This window comes from Schistocerca nitens, chromosome 5 (assembly GCF_023898315.1).
Source record: "Schistocerca nitens isolate TAMUIC-IGC-003100 chromosome 5, iqSchNite1.1, whole genome shotgun sequence".
Taxonomy (NCBI): Eukaryota; Metazoa; Arthropoda; class Insecta; order Orthoptera; family Acrididae; genus Schistocerca; species Schistocerca nitens.
The window spans coordinates 519,418,791-519,439,516 of NC_064618.1; the positions used below are offsets into that span (position 1 = coordinate 519,418,791).

The 20,726-nt window shown below is 40.5% G+C and overlaps 1 protein-coding gene across 6 annotated transcripts in view; it reads right to left on the minus strand.

Moving 5' to 3' along the window:
* The window catches only part of LOC126260180 (laminin subunit gamma-1-like), a 389,608-nt gene that overhangs the window by 164,088 nt on the left and 204,794 nt on the right, over positions 1-20,726 (minus strand). For all 6 annotated transcript variants that reach the window (XM_049957448.1, XM_049957449.1, XM_049957447.1 and 3 more), the window contains one exon: positions 824-1,045. In XM_049957448.1, the coding sequence (XP_049813405.1) occupies positions 824-1,045 (222 nt within the window). The remainder of the gene's footprint in view (positions 1-823; positions 1,046-20,726) is intronic.

A 20,726-nucleotide genomic window follows, 5' to 3' on the forward strand; every position in this document is an offset into this window, starting at 1 on the left:
ACACACAAAAGACTAATCCTTTCGTTAATAATGAAAAGCAACATATTAACTACCATTTTCACAAACATGTGACACTCCAGTGTTATCAGAGTTGTGGCCCACCTTATGTACAGAAATTTGCTGGATGGAGTAAAAAAAGAGGTAATGCTGACAGGCTGTTAAATTTCCTACCGTTACATGACGTACAATTTTTGTGTAATGGAAGTGTAAATGTGCACAGCTGTGAATAGTGCTCTACTGTTGTACTGACTACTGATTCAGTTGAAGCACTGCCTGTTGATGAAAAATTGATATTTTGGCAATAAGTTTATTTAGCATTGTAAAAATGAGAAGTCCTGGATGGACCAACATGATATTGTTAGCACTGTAATAAGGAAGTTCCATCTGCATCTATGCAATTCCATGCAAATTCCATTACACTACCAGCTATATTATCCAAAATACAGATTTCTTATTTTGTGGTCTTTTTTCTACTTTTTAATATTCTGTTTTCCTTCACAAATACTAATTTTCAATGTACAAACTTCATTTTGATGTTAAGGCATTAAACTGGGAATCCATGATTAACATAATTATGTGACTGTTTGTTATTTAATTCACTTTTCCCTGTACATTTGGATAAAGCTTGGTTTTCATAATTCTCCCACAGGCCATCAAACTCAGTATGCATATCAAGTGAAGAAGTCAGTAAAATATTCTTCGCCATTATTTGGGTCTCCATAATAATTATACTATTTGAGTATCAATTTACAATTCATTATTAAAACTGCCATATATCTTTTCTTAAGACAGAGATGAAAATTAAACTTAATTACAAAGTTACCAGTATTCTCATCACACATTTCAGCATGTCCATTGCAGCTGCAAGGCACACACACAGTCGCATGCTCATTATGTGTTTCCCAGTAATAGCCAAGGGCACATGATTCACAAAACTGACCAGTGTAAGCATTTGGACACACACACTTTTCTACCCATTTGGCTGTGATGTCTCCCATTCCATGAACAGCTGTTCCAAGTTCCACATCGTCCAGAAATATTGTGCCTGTTAACAAAATATGTTCAGTATCAGTGTTCAGGAATAATATGCACAAATATCAAGGACAGCCCTGGAGTGTCTCCCCAGAATCAGTTCCAAGGCCTTTGACTTACATTGATCCTAAAATGCAAAAATTTATAGACTTATGATAAAGATTCTGTACATTAAAATATTTTAGTAAAAAAAAGTAACAGACTAATGGTTAAGATGACTGGTGGTTATAAACAGAAAATCTGGGTGCAAACCCACCTGGCACAAATTTTCAATTTGTCTCCTTTTTTTTTTTTTTTTTTTTTTTATTTATTTAAAAAAATCAGTCTACTGACTGGTTTGATGCGGCCCGCCACGAATTCCTTTCCTGTGCTAACCTCTTCATCTCAGAGTAGCACTTGCAACCTACGCCCTCAATTATTTGCTTGACGTATTCCAATCTCTGTCTTCCTCTACAGTTTTTGCCCTCTACAGCTCCCTCTAGTACCATGGAAGTCATTCTCTCATGTCTTAGCAGATGTCCTATCATCCTGTCCCTTCTCCTTATCAGTGTTTTCCACATATTCCTTTCCTCTCTGATTCTGCGTAGGACCTCCTCATTCCTTACCTTATCAGTCCACCTACTTTTCAACATTCGTCTATAGCACCACATCTCAAATGCTTCGATTCTCTTCTGTTCCGGTTTTCCCACAGTCCATGTTTCACTACCATACAATGCTGTACTCCAGACGTACATCCTCAGAAATTTCTTCCTCAAATTAAGGCCGGTATTTGATATTAGTAGACTTCTCTTGGCCAGAAATGCCTTTTTTGCCATAGCAAGTCTGCTTTTGATGTCCTCCTTGCTCCGTCCGTCATTGGTTATTTTACTGCCTAGGTAGCAGAATTCCTTAACTTCATTGACTTCATGACCATCAATCCTGATGTTAAGTTTCTCGCTGTTCTCATTTCTACTACTTCTCATTACCTTCGTCTTTCTCTGATTTACTCTCAAACCATACTGTGTACTCATTAAACTGTTCATTCTGTTCAGCAGATCATTTAATTCTTCTTCACTTTCACTCAGAATAGCAATTACATCAGCGAATCATATCATTGATATCCTTTAACCTTGTATTTTAATTCCACTCCTGAACCTTTCTTTTATTTCCATCATTGCTTCCTCGATGTACAGATTGAAGAGTAGGGGCGAAAGGCTACAGCCTTGTCTTACACCCTTCTTAATACGAGCACTTCATTCTTGATCATCCACTCTTATTATTCCCTCTTGGTTGTTGTACATATTGTATATGACCCGTCTCTCCCTATAGCTTACCCCTACTTTTTTCAGAATCTCGAACAGCTTGCACCATTTTATATTGTCGAACGCTTTTTCCAGGTCGACAAATCCTATGAAAGTGTCTTGATTTTTCTTTAGCCTTGCTTCCATTATTAGCCGTAACGTCATTACACATCTTTTTTAATAAAAAAACTTCAAAATGTACTTCAAATACTGTAATGACCTATACTATACTTGTATGTTTCAGTGCTTGATCTGGGACTAAGGGAAAGGAGGAAAAATGGAAGATACACAATGCTCATAAAACAAATTTGTCTCACTATATTAAGGCAGTAGATAGATTCTTCTTCAACAGGCAGACAGCCCTGGAGAGGAACATGTTGGCAATAAAGTTCTTAAGCCCCAGAACACGGCAGTATTTTAAGCTGTTTGCAAAATTAGTCTGAGTGAGCAAACATGTCTATTTGTCATTTTACATAGCCGCAGAATAATTAGAGCCCTATTGAAATTTAATGTAACAATAAAAATAGTGTAATTTCTCCTTTTATAATTTTTTTAGGTGTAACCATTTTCAAAATAATTTTCCATAATTCACGATCTACATTTACGTCTACATCTACATCTACATACTCCACAAGCTACTGTACGGGACTTGACAAAGGGTACGCTGTACCATAACTAGTCACTTCCTTTCCTGTTCCACTCACAAAAAGTGCAAGGGAAACAGGACTGCCTACATGCCACAGTATGAGCCCTAATTTCTTGTATATTATCTTCATGATCCCTGCATGAAATGTATGTTGGCAGCAATAGGATCGTTCTGCAGTCAGCTTCAAATGTCAGTTCTCTAAACTGTCTCAGTAGTGTTCTTCAAAGTGAATGTCTTTTTCCCTCCAGGATTCCCACTTGAACTCCTGAAGCATATCTGTAACACTTGCAATCTGATGGAAGCTACCGGTATCAAATCTTGCAGCTTGACTCTGAATTGCTTTGCTGTCTTCTTTCAATCTGACCTCTTGCAGATCCCAAACACTCAAATGGTACTCAAGAATAGGTCACACTAGCACCCTATATGCGCTCTCCTTTACAGATGACCTACTTTTCCCTAATATTCTCCCAATAAACCAAAGTCTACCATTCACTTTCCACATCACAACCCTCACATGCTTGTTCCATTTTATATCGCTTCACAATGTTATGTCCAGGAATGTAAACAGCATGACTGTGTCAATGCTGCATCCAAACATTACGGGTTTGTTTTTCCTACTCATCCACATTAACTTACATTTTTCTACATTAACAGCCAGCTGCCATTTATCACACCAATTAGAAATTTTGCCTACGCCATCTTGTATCAAGCTAAAGTCACTTATCTTCAACACCTGCCTGTAAACCACAGCATCAACATTGAATAGCCACAGATTGCTGCCCACCCTGTCTGCCACATCACTTACATATATATATAGAAAATATCAATGGTACTATCACACTTCCATGCGGTACTTCTGATGTTACCCCTGTCTCCAATGAACATACACCATTGAGGACAACATACTGGGTTCTATTACTTAAGAAGTCTTCCAGACAGTCCTATCCATATGCATGTACCTTTGTAAACAGTTTGCAGTGGGTGTCGAATGCTTTTTGGAAACCTAGAAATATGAAAGCTGCCCATTGCCCTTCATCCACATTTCACAGTAATACAATGGAAATACAGGATGGAATGTAACAATATTATTAAAAGGATAGTTGCTACTCATCATATAACAGAGATATTGAGTCACAGATAGGCACAACAAAGAAACTTACCAAATAAGGTTTCGGCCAACAAGGCCTTCGTCAAAAAAAAAAAAAAAAAAAAAAAAAAAACACACACAAATGCTACTCATACAGACATGACCACAGTCTCATGTGAGATAAGAACAAGCTGGGTTTGACACAATTAATGCTTTCTAAAGCCATGCTGATTCATGGACATGAGTTTTTTGTTTCTAAGAAATTTATTATACATACTGTATTTGAACTCAGAGTGTGCTTTAGAATTCTGCAGCAAACTGATGTTAAGTATATTGGTCTGTAATTTTTGTGGGTCCATTCTTTTACCCTTCTTATATACATTCTCGACACTTTGCAATAGTTGAGAGATTCATGATAATTGCAAGCTAAGTAAGGGACCAATGATATAGACTACGTTTTGTAAAACCGAACTGAGATTCCATCCGGACCTGGTGACTTATCTGTGTTCAACTTTTTCAGTTGTTTTTCTGTGCAAGGGTGATACTTTTAATCTCACAAACAACAAGTCGTTTACATTCTCAGGATTCATTCACTTTAACATAACAGCTACTCTCTCTTACTGCGCAGTAATGTTGTCTTGGCTGATTTCTTCTCGTCTAGCAACACAGCATTTATAATTTCCAATGAAAGACAGAACCTCCTCCATTTGGGTTGTTCAGCTAGAATAAATGCTTCATTATCCACTACCTGTTAGTGTATTAGTGTGGAATAAAATATTTATTCCACCTGAACAGCCTAAGTGAAAAAAATGAAATGAAACAATGATATGGCATTGATGGCCAGGAGACCCTCCTGGAGAAGTTGGGCCACTGAGTTGCAAGTCTTTTCATTCAACGCCACATAGGGCAACTTGCATGTTGATAAGGATGAAATGATAATGAGGACAACACCACACCCAGTCCCTGAGTGGTGAAAATCTCCAACCTGGCTGGGAAATCGAACCCAGGCCTGCTGCATGGCAATCATATGCACTGACCTCTCAGCTCAAGGGGTGGACAGCCTGAGTGAAAATGGTTCTGTTTTTCAATATAATGAACAATTTTATCCTAGAGATGCTATGTTATATGTAATATTGGTTCTCCTAAGGTAAGTTTGTGTCTGTTGTTACTGTTAATGTTCATTTGTTGAAATTACTAGGATATTTCCCATTACTGAGATGATTTCTTTTCATCTTCACAAAATGGACCATAATTTTTCACTTCTCTTAAGTAGGCCTCTACCATTGAAGATGTCTCCCTTACTCATGTACAAGTCATGATCAGAAAACATATTTTTATATTTTTTTAGAAAAAGTGCAGTTAAAAAAAATAACTGGGTACTGTTGATAACACTTAAAGACTATTTTTCCACATAATTACCATCCCACTCAATGCATGTGGTGAGCTGTGGCACAAGCTTCTTTATGCCCTCCTCAAAGAAATCTCCCACCAACTCCTTCCCCCCTTCAGAACCTTCTTCTACAACTGTTTGTCAATTGAAAATTTAATTCCGCTCATGTGTGCCTCCAGGGTGGTGAAAAGACAATAATTTGAAGATGCCAAGTAAGGGGGATATGGAGGGCAATTCTAAACATCCAGACCAAATGAGTTCAAGAGCACCTTGGTGGCTAAGGTTGTGTGAGGACTGGCATTTTTATGCACTCCTCTCTGCAGCATTCCCCTCCTTTTGTTGAGATTTCTTTTAGGGTCTCGCAATATTGTTATGCATTGATGGTCTCCCCTCAGACCGAAATTTGAGCTAACTGATGCCATTTGATCCCAAAACACTCAGTCTATGATGTTTTTGCTTGATATTGTGGTTTTGAATTTTTTGGCACATGGGGAATTGATGTGATGCCACTGTGACAAGTGTCTTTTTGTCTCAGGTGTGTAATGAACTAATCATGTTTCATCTCCAGTCACAATAGAAGTCAGAAAATCCTCCCCTTCCAATTCAAGTTGCTCAAGAAACTCACAGGTGCTACTTACCTGATTTCTGCGTGTGTGTGTGTGTGTGTGTGTGTGTGTGTATGTTTGTGTGTGTGTGTGTGTGTGTGTGTGTGTGTGTGTGTGTGTGTGTGTGTGTGTGCTGCTCTGTCAGCTGTTTAGAGAGCCATCTTGCACACAGTTTCCGGTATCTCAGTATTTTTGTGAGTGTCTCGTATAAGAGAGTTGTGGATAAATCATAAAAATATCATCCACTGTCAATTGGCTGTATTCATGAACACTTTCCTTGAATTTTTGTACCACCTTCTCAGTCAGAATGGCAGATCTTCCACTCCTCTGTTCGCCATGAGCATTTGTTCTGTCTCAACCAAACTCCCTACATCACTTAAACACACTCATTCTATTCATAAGACCTTTGCTGTATAGCATTTTGATTCACAAAAAAATTTTGACAGGTGTTATTCCTTCCATGAGTAGGACGCATGTCACAGCATGTGGCTTGAGTGGTGGGACTTCTTAACAACATTTTTCATGAAAGTGGACACCACAATGTAAGTTTACATGCTATTGTGATCCTGTGATGCTCACTCTAGCCACGGGATCCTCATCTACCATTCACTGTTACCAATCCTCATAAAACAAAAATCCACAGCCCATGATGGTCACAGTACACTTACTTTCTGAACATGCCTCACACTCCAACATTACTGTAATGATGAAACATTTTCTTTTACACATAATAAACAGAGCAGTAATAATGCCACTAAGAGTACTCTAATATAAATAAAAGATCACCATATAAAACTGGTTCTGTTTTGAGAACACTTTGAAATAGTTAAAGCACTCTGGGAAATAAATTGTTAGTAATATCAATGTTGTGTACCATCTAGATTAATATGGAAAATGAAACATACATATTCCTGAGTGACATGGTGCAGTGGTTAACACTTGACCTCAGAAGGAGTGAGGTTCACAACCCAATTTCAATTATGCTGATTTGATTTTTCTATGGTTTCCATAAGTAATTTCAGGTGTATGCAGGGATGATACTTGAACACAGCCTCTGCAGATATTCACTTCAATCTTTGCTACAACTTTGTCTTTAATGACAATGACATCAATGGGACATTAAACATCTAAATTTCTTCCTCCTGATGCCTGCTCCCAAAGCTGTGCCTATGATAATTAATTCCCAATCCAATTTTTTGTAGCTGCAGTATATGCCAACAGTAAGGTGTTTTAAAATACAGTGGAGCAGTATGTTCATGACTTAAAGGAGTAATCAATATGCTCTCTCTCTCTCTCTCTCTCTCTCTCTCTCTCTCTCTCTCTCTCTCTCTCTCTGTGCGTGTGCGTGTGCACGCGTGTGCGCGCGCGTGTGCACGCGTGTGCGCTTGCGTGTATGGGGTGTGGAGAGTGGCATAACTTTGCTCTCAGAATAAATTAACTATTTAAAGTGTGATTTCTTTTTGTTTCCAGTTATTGGTGAATGTGTCCTCCAGTGTGGTACATTCCATCTGCTGTGTATCTGCTCCAGTAATCTCTGAGCTGGTTGAGACACTTTAGGTAGAAGAATTTGTTCTCATGTTCTATCCTATGAAATGCTGTGAGTGGCCTGCACAGAAGTAGAGTCTTCAAGGTCACAGCCACTGTCTGCCACCAGCTGGGGCTGCGGGCTGCGATTCACCCACGTCTCAGCTTCGTTGCCAGGTCAGTACCTTTAGCAGTGCGGTAGGTCAGAGCAGCTGAAAGCTCAGCGTTAACATGCTATATTGAGAGTTCACGCCTAATCTCAGTTTCTTACTGTCTTTAGAAAGGTGCTATGGGGTGGGTTTGGTGGTGAACAACAATGCAGGAGCAATGGCCTACTTGCAGTACTGCTCTGGTCAGTGTGCCTAAAGGGCAGAAAGACATTTGTAAACAATCAAAAATTATCATATCGAATGTACTCAAGTTTTTTACTGATCTGGGTGACAATGAAGAGGCAAGGAATAAATTTTGCACAAATTCATAAACTTACTGCTACAGTGTGTGGTGTCTCCAAGTCAACTGTAGGCCGTATTAGCAAATCTGTGTCACTGGCTGAATCTCCAGACATGAACGAAAATTTTGATTTTTCAAGAAAAGGACACAAACATGAACAGAAATCAACTGACTTTGATGATTTTAACAAAGAGCTTGTGCGTAGAACTGTACTTGGACATTATGACAGAGGAGAGTATCCAACAGCTAAAAAAAATACAGGCTGACCTCCATGAAAAAATTAATTACTCGGGCTCAGAGACCTCCATTCTTTGTCTTCTCCACTCCCTTGGTTTCTGATTCAAGAAATGTAATGATGGACACAAATTCTTAATGGGACACAGAGACATTGCAGCAGCAAGAGCAAAGTTTTTGCGTACTATAGACTTCTTGCGTTCTGAAGACACCAGGCCTGTAGTGTACTTGAATGAAACTTGGGTTTCACAGAACCACACCAATAAGTAAATATGGCATGACTCCAAAAGGAAACAGCAGTTTGAAAGTACCTATGGATAAATGTGGCCAATTAATCATTGCCCACACTGGTTCATTAACCACAGGCTTCATACCAGAGGCCAAACTTGTTTTTTGTGGTGGAAAAAGTTCTTGCCAATCTGATTACCATTCAGAAATGAATGGAGAAGTTTTTCCATTCAGATGGAGAAGCTGCCAAGTTCAAATTGGGACAAGGCAGATATTATGGAGTGATTAAAGAGAAAGAATGTTTCATTTTCAGTCCATGAAATGAATGCTGAGCTCCTGTCTAAGGAAGAAATCATAGGTGCCAAAAATACTTACGAATTTGATCAACTGGTGAACAAAATGGGACACCAAGTGGAACATCTACCACCGTATCACTGCCAGTATAATCCCATAGAATTGATATGAGCCCAGGTAAAGTGAGAAGTAGCAAAAAGAAATACTACTTTCAAACTTCCTGATGTCGAGAACCTAACACACGAAGCTCTTGGCAATGTTACTCAACAGGACTGGGAGAGCTGCATAAAACTTGCAGAAGCATTTCAAGAAACTGATTTCTTGAATCAGGGTTTAAGAGACACCATAGTGGAATCTGTGATGATACACTTGGCTGAAGCCAGCGACAGTGAATCTCAAGACACAGAGCCACAAGATCCTTCAGTTTAGGTAAGAGCCATCTATGTAAAAAGCTAACTTGATTTAAATGTTTGTCTATTCATTTCAGTTACAGAGGATTACAGAGGACATGCTGCAAATGTTTTTCCCTTACAGTAGACATCTGATAAATTTATCACAAACGGTGGTGAGTTGTTTACTCGACAGTAATTGTCAATTAAAATAAGACTGTCAATTCTGCATCATTAATAATAGTTTTTCCTAAAAACCTGTATCAAATGTCTTTACATTCGGATATAGTCTTATTGCATTCAGTTTACTTGTACAGGGTGATTCAAAAAGAATACCACAACTTTAGGAATTTAAAACTCTGCAACGACAAAAGGCAGAGCTAAGCACTATCTGTTGGCAAATTAAGGGAGCTATAAAGTTCCATTTAGTTGTACATTTGTTCGCTTGAGGCGCTGTTGACTAGGCATCAGCGTCAGTTGATGCTAAGATGGCGACCGCTCAACAGAAAGCTTTTTGTGTTATTGAGTACGGCAGAAGTGAATCGACGACAGTTGTTCAGTGTGCATTTCGAACGAAGCATGGTGTTAAACCTCCTCATAGGTGGTGTATTAAACGTTGGTATAAACCTGAACGTCAACTACCCGAGGCGATGGATCGGCCGCCAGGCAGCCCGTGACAGAGCACTTCATCACTGGCCTCCAAGAAGCCCTGATCTTACCCCCTGCGATTTTTTCTTATGGGAGTATGTTAAGGATATGGTGTTTCGGCCACCTCTCCCAGCCACCATTGATGATTTGAAACGAGAAATAACAGCAGCTATCCAAACTGTTACGCCTTATATGCTACAGAGAGTGTGGAACGAGTTGGAGTATCGGGTTGATATTGCTCGAGTGTCTGGAGGGGGCCATATTGAACATCTCTGAACTTGTTTTTGAGTGAAAAAAAACCTTTTTAAATACTCATTGTAATGATGTACAACAGAAGGTTATATTATGTTTCTTTCATTAAATACACATTTTTAAAGTTGTGGTATTCTTTTTGAATCACCCTGTATATTCAAAATTTAACTCCTTTTTTTCATAGAAGGATTTACTGGTTGTTTCATAGTAAGGGTAATGCAGTTCATAAAATGACAAATTGTTGTGGTGCTTCTGCATTGACTGTACATATAAACAGTGCAGTAACATCAGAACAGTCCCAGCACCTATTCTGATTCTCCAAGAAGAGCATAGAAATCTATGATATTTGACGACTTTTACAAAAAGGTAGTATGTAGAACTGTATTACTTTAGTATAACAGAGGATAGTATCTGATGGCTAGAGAAATACAGGGTAATGTCTGTAAAAAAAATTGATTATCCTGGCCAGTCATTTCAATGCACTATCTTCTCAGCCCACTTGGTTTTTAATTCAGAAACTGTTATGATGGATGAAATTTGTAACACAAGACAGGGACATTGCAGTAGTAAGAATGAGGTTTTTGTGAACCAAACATGTATTGCATACTGAGAATAACAGGCTTACAGTAAATTTAGATAAAACTTGGGTTTCACAAAACTTTTCAAACAAATATTTTGCTCGACTTCAGTGAAAATATTGGCTTCAAAATAACTACAATTACTTTTGCGTAGTGTATATTGGCATTTTGAGTGATGGATGCAATGACAAAGGATATGTATTAGCAGCCAGTAAAATATTTTCAGGAAGTAGGGAAAATTCTCAGTCATATTAAAGCAAGCTGTCTGAACAAAACTCTTGGCGACGACCTACGACGACATGGAAGTAATTTGCCTCTGTATGTGATACGATAGAATAATGATGTTTGAAATGTTACCAAAAGTAATTTTGTAGTGACTTTCTCATGAGAAGTTTCTTCACAGTCCTACAGAACAAAAATTCATCAGTGACTACATTTTTTGCTATGCAGTCAGCACAGTTTCACAGCTCTTATAATATTTTATTCTTTATCTCAGAATATTTTTATGTTTCCAGGATGGAGCATATGCATCTGAAAACTTTGAGAATGTTCATAATTTATTTTTTTCTGTCCAATTATGTTAGTGATTCTGTTACCACCACAAGTTGAAGTAAAAAATTATTTTCCTCTAGAATTTCTAGTAACATTAGTTTTCATTTTTTTGTCCTGGCAATGCTGTAACAAGGCAAGATGAACTTGAAGCCTTATTTTCATGACTGCCACTATAGTTCTCCTTCCAATGGTAACAGCAATTTGACCATGCACGATACCATCCCGATTCTACACTGATCAGCCAGAACGTGACCACCACTAACCTACAAACCCATCCACGTCATAGCATTGCCACCTGACGAGGAATAACTGCTAGTCACTCACACATGTGCATGATGCATGTAGTATCAGTGAGCGTGCTGCCCATGTGCAGAATGGGGAAGGTGTGCAATCTATCCAAGTTTGACCAAAAGCAGACTGTGACGTCCAAGAGATTTGGCACAAGCATTCTGAAAACTGATGACTTTTCAAGTATTTGAGGACTGCTGTGGTGAGTGTTTTCACCACATGGCAAAACCGAGGTGAAATCACGTCCTGTTATTGTGGGGTTGGGCAGCCATCCCGTTAATAACAGGTGTCGTACATCATAGGCTGGGCAGACTGGTGAAACAGGACATGCAGCAAACTGTGGTGGAACTATCACCAGACTTTAATGCTGAACAGAGTACAAGTGTATCCAAAGACACAGTGCACCGAATGCCCCTAACAATGGGCCTCCACAGCTGACAACCAATGCATGTGCCAATGTTAACACCACAACATCGGCATCTATGACTGAAATGGGCACATGACGATCAGCAATGGACATTGGCACAGTGGCAGAGCATTGCATGGTCTGAAGAATCCCGATGCCTTATTCATCATGCGGATGGGAGGATGCAAATCCATCATCTTCCAGGGGACTAGCTCCTTGACACCTGCACCGCAATAGAAAGAAAAGCTGGTGGTGGCTCCATTATGCTCTGAGGAACAATTACGTGGGCATCCATGGGTCCAGTGGAGTTCATACAAGGCACCACGATGGCCAAAGAGTATCGTACACTGATTGCAGACCACATACACCCCTTCATGACTATCATGTTTTCCAATGGCAGTGGCATATTTCAACAAAATAATGTGTCATGCCACAAGCCCTGGAGTGTGATTGAATGTTTTGAGGAACACAGTGGCAAGTTCCAATTGATGTGCTGGCTCCCCAGCTCGCCAGATCTGAACCCATTGAAACACACTTGGGATGCGATTTAACACGGCATCAGAGCTCATCGACACTCTCCCTAGAATTTAAGGAAATAACGTGACTTGAATGTGCAGACGTGGTGCCAACTCCCTCCAGTGACCTACCAAGGCCTCATTGCTTCCATGCCACAATGTGTTGCCGCTGTTATCCATGTCAGAGGTGGACATACCAGCTATTAGGTAGGTGATCATATCATTCTGACTGATCAGTGTATATACTCATAGTACTTAGCTCCAACCTTACCATCCCAAACCTTCTGAGTTCCAGTGGACACCAATGCAATGTGCTCTTAATTAGCAGCCATCAGTCTCATTTCCAGTTCCACATTCATTTACCATGAGAGCACTGCCAAGACAAGACCAATTAGGGTGCCGTAACAGCTTGACAATGCATACAGTTATGCTGATAGTTAAGAACATTATCTTGTTCATACCATCACTTATATCAAATGCCCTGCCCTTGTCACTGTCCCATCCAAGCTGATCACTGCTCCACCCATTAATACTTCCTTATCATCTTTTAACTCTCACATAAATGTCCTAATTCCTCCACCATCTGATTAACTCCTGAATTTACCTTTAAAATGCGGGTAACCTGATACGCTGATTCTAAATTCTCTTGTAACTGAGGGCCTACGCCTTTGGTATGACTACTACCTAGCAGCAATATTGTCTTCTTCCTTACATTAGCAATGACCTTCTTGTGGTAATCCACACATTGCTACACCTCTGCCACTACTACCACAATGTGTGTCACACGTCTGAGCAGTGCATTGTTCGACTGCTCCAGGCCCCCACCAGAGGCCACTCTGTTGACCATGGTCGGGGCCTCAATTGCCTGCAGCCAAAAGCCAGCAGCCCCTGGTAGGCAAATCCTCTGTATACTGCCAGTCACCAGCTCTGTCTGGGTGTGTTGCACATGTCACTAAACTGTATTGTACTACTTATGTTTATGCTGTCATGCTGTGGCCTGATAAATAGTTGCTAGTTTCCCACATCTGTGTCCTTTATTGTGTTCAGAGTTAGAACACAATTGTTGATGAGTAGAAATTCAGTGACTGATTTTTCATATAACCTCTGTATGGAGATGGTACTTCAATCTCTTCTCCACCAGCAGCAACTTACTAAGGCTGCCTTGGAAAAATCTGTGGCTACATTGACTGTTCCAGCCCCACCAGCACTGGTAAACATGCTGTCATTTCCACAGTATGCCAACTCTGCTGAAGATTGGGATGCTTGTGAAAAACAGCTCTGCTAGCACTTTGTTGCATTTAGGGTGATGAGCCAGACAATGTGTAAAGCTCTGTTTTTATCATGGATTCCTCCTTACACGTATCAGTTGTGTCAATTTGCCACTTTACGGGAACTAGCCTTCCTCTCTTTTGAGGAAGTGTTTAGTTTGTTGTCTTCTTATCACTGCAAGCACACTCATGTCCTTGTCACTTGCATAGAACTTTGCCACTGCAGCATTAGCCACACCAGTCTTATTGGGATTGGATGGTGGAGCTGTAGGGCTTGAGCCACAAGTGTCACTTTATTCCTAACATCTCCAAGGAATCCTATGCCTTCTACATGGTTAGAGATGCAATAATCTGTCTATAACTGAATAATCTGTCTATAATTTTCAGTGTGAGGATCCATCCTTGGATGAAGTTTTAAATACTAATCAGTCTTTTGATTCTCCCACACTGCAGACCAGCAAACTGAAACATGGGGGGACATCGCCATCCTTGATAGTGAACTACATTGGTGCATAGCAACAGGCTTGCTGAGCAAGAGGAGGTCGATTGTGTGTAAACCAGGAAACCACCCTGTCGGCAACAACAACCAGGACACTATGCAGCACTTCCATCATGACCTTCTTGCTTTGTGCAACATGAGAGAGCTGCCAGGCCTACCTTGTGACAAGTGTCACAACGCCGTCCACATTGCGTGGGCTGTTGTTCAGCCTTCCCCAGAACAAGTGGATGTGGACAGTCATTCTATTTCATCATTGTCTGCAGGTCAGACTAGGCTCTTTATTAAAGTGTATGTGCTGAACAAAAAACTGTCACTGCCAGTGGACACCAGAGCAGCTGATTCCCTCCTGAACTCTCAAACATACACATGGCTGGGCTCCCCAGCATTTGCTCCCACCAAATGCCATCTGGTAAGTTACAATAAACAGCGTATTCCTGTTCTTTGTTAATTTACAGCTGTCACAGCTTACAAAACTTTAGTCCAGCTGTCACATATTTGGTTGTTAACTATCTCCTTGCCAAAGGTTAGATGTTTTCATTGCTTCTGAATTTTCCATTACTGACACTGTACATCTGTAACAGATCAGGCTCTCTATCAAGACCTAGATGCATCATGTTCTGAATTTTCAGGTTTGTTTTCTGAGGGCTTAGGGTGTGCGAACAACTTCACATCACATATCAAGCTTAAACCTTTGGTTTAACTGTTTTTTTTTTTTTCAGATGTGGCTTGTACCTGTATCCTTATGTGAACAAGCTATGTCTCAATTGGATTGCTCAACATCACTCATTGTTGTTTGCCCAATTTCAACAAGTGAGTGGGTTATGCCACTGGTGATTGTCAAAAATGTATTAGGTCAGCTCTGGCTTTGTGTAGGCTTTAAAGTTGCCATCAGTGCACAGTCCTTTATTGACACATATCGTCTAGAGAATTACTTGCAAACTGGTAAAGGCCAATTATTTTCCAGAACTAACTGAGCTGAGGCCTACCTGCAGATTCCATTAGATGACACATTCAAACAATAGCTTATCATGAACACACCTTTTGGTCTTTATCAGAATCAATGTTTAATGTTTGGGGCAGTTATTGCCCTGACTATTTTCCAACACTTTTTGGAGCAACTCACAGAGGAGGTTCCTTGCCGCATCAACAATCTTGACGATATTGTAGTAACAGCAAATATGACAGAACAACACTTATGTAACCTCTGTTCTCTATTTACTGTTTTACAAACCATAGCCCTTAAGTGTGATCTTATAAAGTCACAATTTGTTCAACCCTCTATTGTGTATCTCGGTCATAAGCTTTGCAAAGAGGGCGTTTGACCCCTGAAATGGCATATTGCTGCTATTATTCCTTTAGCTCATCTGCCCAATGTGTAGGAATTACAGGTAGCATAATAGCAAAAGTTTATTTTGGGTGCAACCAGTCTCACACTCTGCACCAGTTGCTTCATAAAAATGTTTTTTTCGAGTGGTCATCAGCCTGTGAGAATGCATTTGTGCAGCTTAAAAACAATTTACACTCTGTGCAGTGCCTTGCAGCCTTCCACCCTCATAAACATTTAATCTTGGCCACAGACAAATAACAGTGTGGGGTGGGGGCAGTTCTGCCACCACCATGCAAATGGCTCTGAGCACCCTATTGCTTTTGCACCCAGAATGCTCACCACAGCTCAGCAGCTCTATTTGCAAGTTTAAAAAGAAGCCCTTGTCTTGTTTATGCCATAAAATGTCATGTCTTCTATAGAGTACAAAATTCCACTTAGTCACAACAGATCATAAACCTTTAGTTTTCTTGTTTTACCCTGTAGCTGCTTTACCTGACAAAGCTGCTGATTGACTTCAACAATGCACCTTGTTTTTGTCAAGATGCAACTACAATATACATTTCCACCCTACATCACAGCATGCAAATGTGAATGCATTGCCTTGGCTGCCCATGTGCCCTGTGCCATTGTTTGATCTCGAAGAACAGTTGTGTTTTCAACTTGATACAGAAGTAAGACAGACTATTGATGGTTTCCCCATTATCAGCTCCAGGACTGCACAAATAGTAGTTGCAGACCCAGATGTTAAACAAGCTGTGAGCACAATACGACAAAGGCAGCCTGACCATCTGCCAGGCCAGGCATCTGACCTGTTGTGGAATTTCTACATTTTCTATCGTCAGTGAAAAGGAGTACTTCCCATGTTGTGATTCTAGAAACGGTGTGAAGATTTGTTTCAGCTTGTTACAGCAAGGTTATTGGGAAGCCTCTCACACTACAAAGTTGCCACATCAGCATGGGCTCTGGCCTGGTGTTCATTGTGAAGTGGAGCAGCTGGCTGCCATCTGCCATCAGTGTTCCAGTCAACTGGTGGCACCTGCACTGTTTCTAACATTGGACCAGCACCCACACTTTCTTGGAAAAGAATCCATATTAACTTTGCTGGACATTTTTTGGTTATTGATTGTTGATGCCTTTTCCAACTTTCCTTATGCTGATTGTTGTCCATCTATCACAGCAGATGTGATGGTCAAGGAGGTGTTAGTTATTTTTTCCATCAAAGGCCTATCTTGTATGGTGGTTTTGAACAATAGTCCTCAATTTTTGGCTCAATCCTTCAATTATTTTTGCTCCACAGTGGTATCCACCTCATCACAGTGCCTCCATGTCATCCACAATCCAATGTGAAGGCAGAATGCCTTGTGCAGATTTCCTAAATGCAAATGCCCTAATATGTCACAGAATTACTGGTAGCAAGGCCCTTACATTCTTTCTCAGTTCTTAAAGAAAGACAAATCAGAGACAAGAGTCCAGCCAAACTCCTGCACAGCTGACAGCCACAAACACTGCTCCATCCCCTGCTGCCAGACAGGTGTACTGCACCAGCATCAACATCATCATGGTTTGTGCCTGGATCTCCAGTCTGGGCTCAAGGTTTTGAATGACACACTTGGTGGATTCCAGGCATCACCCACAGCCAGCAAATGCATCATGTGTTCATTGTGTATACTGACTAGCACCTTGTAGCATGCCACTACAATCAGCTGTGAACTTAGGAGGGCACTAATGCCTCCTTGCAGACTGCCGCAATGACTCTTCTTCCACCAGCAACATCATTTGCTGTGGGCAGCATGCCACCCAGCCTGTGCACACCAACCCTCCTGAAATGGTCTCAGGCTGCTCCACCAGTGGCCCAGCCACACAAGGGTTATGCGGCTTGACCTCTCAATGCCCTTGCAGTGCCACTTCTCGCAGGGATGGGGGCTTCTGGGGCAGAGAGGGTGGTCAGCCAGGGCTTCATCAGCACACCTACAGGCATCTCCCACACTGACGCAGGTGCCTCATACACAGACCCATCCACTGCCTACACTGGCACCGGTGCCACTTACACTGATGCCAGCACCTATCGCCCACCTGCCGGCGCTGCCTACATTAACTCTGGACCCTGCAGCTCCCCAGCTCACAGCACCCACTGCCAGTCCAATGTTGACATTACTCCTACTTATGGGGTGCTGTAGTCATCCACGTGCTCTCTGGAAGGGGTAGGAAGACAAACATGACCACACTTGCGGCACTTCCACCCCTACTCACTGGTTCATGTGGACCTGGAACTGTTCATGCCCAGGACGTCTGTTTCAGATACTACCGATGTGTCAACCATCAGAGTGTCATGGAGCTGCTCCAGGCCTCCACCAAGGGCCACTGACTGTGGATGGTGACACAGCCACCTACAGATGAAAGCCAGCAGCCCCTTGTGGGCAAATGGTCTTCATATAGCTGTGCTCCAGCTCCAGCCAGTAGTCTTGTACATGTCACTATCTGTATATGCTGTCACATCATGACCTAATAAATAGCTGTTGGTTTATCACAGCCATGTCTTTTATTGTATTCAGAATTAGAACACATATTTATGTTCATGGACAATAAGCCATTTCCCTGTATAAGCTGTTCATTCATTCATTGGCAAGTATCTTATTTTAAGATATTTACCATGTCACGTGTAACTTAACTTCAGCAGTTGTGCTAACATATCTTAATATGGTATGTATGCTGCTACAGTGACAAAACCCGCATAAGAGCTACACTTTCTTCATTTTACACAGAAACTTCACACCTGTGATAGCTGTGCTTATTCCTGCTATGGTTGCACAAAACTCTTATAGGGACCCCATCATGTGTTGCTTTTTCTCCACAATACTGTGTGAACCATAATAATGCTGTAAGCATAAGAATTTCTATGGTGATTTAGCTTGATAATGTCCAATTAGGGAAGTTAACTAACCACTAAATGGTGAAATAAAATGATTTCAAAATAAAAGCACAGTATATGTACAAAAATGACTTCCTTTATGGAATATGGTAGCTGGAACCTATAAAACTGTGAGACTATGTGCTCCTCCCCTTCAACTACTACTAACTGCTAGTTCCCAACCACCAGCCACCTGATAGCCTGCATTCTTCCTCACTAGCCTCTTTCTTCTTAAAGGCATAGATCTTCCTTTTCTGCTTCTCTGTCAAATTGCCTCTAGTGCAAATCTTGCAGCTCCAACAGAGGGCCTCTGTGAGTTCTCCAGTGGCCTTGCCACTGCACTCACCCCAGTGAAACCATCTACTAAACCCTAACAATGAAACGTGCCACTCACTTATGCCTTCTCTCACAGTTTTCACTTGTGATCGAAAGAATTAATTACCATACACAAAAAAAAAGCTCTGAGTGTGTTAAAAAAAAGGTGAGTATTCTGTGATGTGCTATATTTGTTCAACACAAGAATATATCAAGTGATTACAAGAATACGTAAAGTGATGAGAATCTGCTAAACCCTGTATTAATGCAAGTTCACTAATGTCAGCCAAATGTATGTAAACAAAATGCTTAGAGTAAGTCGTACATAATGAAACTTCAAATAAAACAAGATATTTTCAAAAACACACTGCAGAATGTCAAATTTTCACTTACGTGACAAGAAGTATGTGCAAAAATATGAGAGAATTTGCAACATTCATTATGAAAGGGCGTTCTGTGTGCTGGCTGTGCATAAACAAATGTCAGATCTGGATTGTATTAGAGCATTCCAATAATGGAACATAATGTCCTGTGTTAGTGAATTTGTACCATAAAATTCAGCTATTTATCTTCAAGATCCACTTAGTTCTTGGCCATAAGTTATCCTTAGAGGGCAACGCAAATGGGACTCCAAGAAAGTGCAAGACACACCAATATCAAATCTGCTATTGGCAGTAAGTCAGCTAAGAGTCACTGGACAAGATTAATTTCTTCTAATTATTGTTGGTCCACATTATACGACCTTGACTTTCTTTGTAGGATATAAACACATTTTGTTGGCAACGAGAAGCTGAAAAATTGTCAACGAGCACCAGACATTTAGACGTACAACTGATACTGACCTACGATTGTAAAAACAGATTGCTCAAGGTACTGAAAGAGTTGGATGGCATTTCTAGCTCATGAGCTCCATGGATCTTTTAGTCAGTCCTTTTCTTATTTACTGATCCCGTCTGGTGTGGTCTGGTCTTCACCTGCTATCACTGAACACACCTTACCACAAGTTTCATACTCAGTCAGCATCTCAGACACATTTGACCTCTATAGATCTATAATAATAATCTTGTGTGGTTCGGCGGCTTGATGAAAGTCTTTCAAATGGATGCTGTTTTCACAACTTGGATGTCCCTGACTTTCTCCAATAATCCTACTAGGGAAAGGGGACCTATAGTTTAACATGGAATCTGGACCTCATGTCATTTCTGGCATATCTTCACATCATGAGAGGTTAAAATCGGACTGAAATACCCTGTAGTTCAACTGGGGTTTGATCTCATGGCCTTTCAGTTTCCTGGCACATGATTGATCTCTAGATCACCAGGTCTGACATCTATAATCATTACAGACATTTTAAAATACAAATGTACCCCCTTGAAATCACTTTAGTAATGTATTGAAGAAGTAATTGATTCGACCTTAGCTCAGTCACTCAATAAAAAAAATTCATGTTGTTGAAGTTGTATAAAGGCCCATCTTTATATTTTATTAAAACATTCACCAAGCTGTGTATATCTGAAGCTCAGTTTCAGTGCTGCTATTTGTGGTAGTTGTGTTTGAGCCACAATTTTGCACACAAATGGATGGCATCCTCAGGTTCACTCAGATTTGGTAACTAAACTGCTTGTACATATATAGGGAAAGGGTAGGGGGAAGCCAGCCGGATTGGTGGACAGACAACTTCATGTAATTTATGTAAATGGAAATCAGCTGTTGTCCAGTAGAGATAAAGCTCATTGCAACAACACAGATTAAGATCAGTTGGTTTGGAACTGTGTGTTATTGACTGCAGAAAGTGAGTGCTGAGACTAAGGTCCTAGAAAACTAGGATGGGGTAGAACAGTGACCATCATGTTCTGCTATGTTTAAAAAATTAAAACACTTCAGATATGAAACCAAGTAGAAACCTCCTTTCTAACGGGAGTTGGACTGCACCCTCTCTAACTGTGTAAAATCTGCGAAACACTACCACACAGATGGGCATCTACAGAGAAGGTACACTAGTTCATGTTGT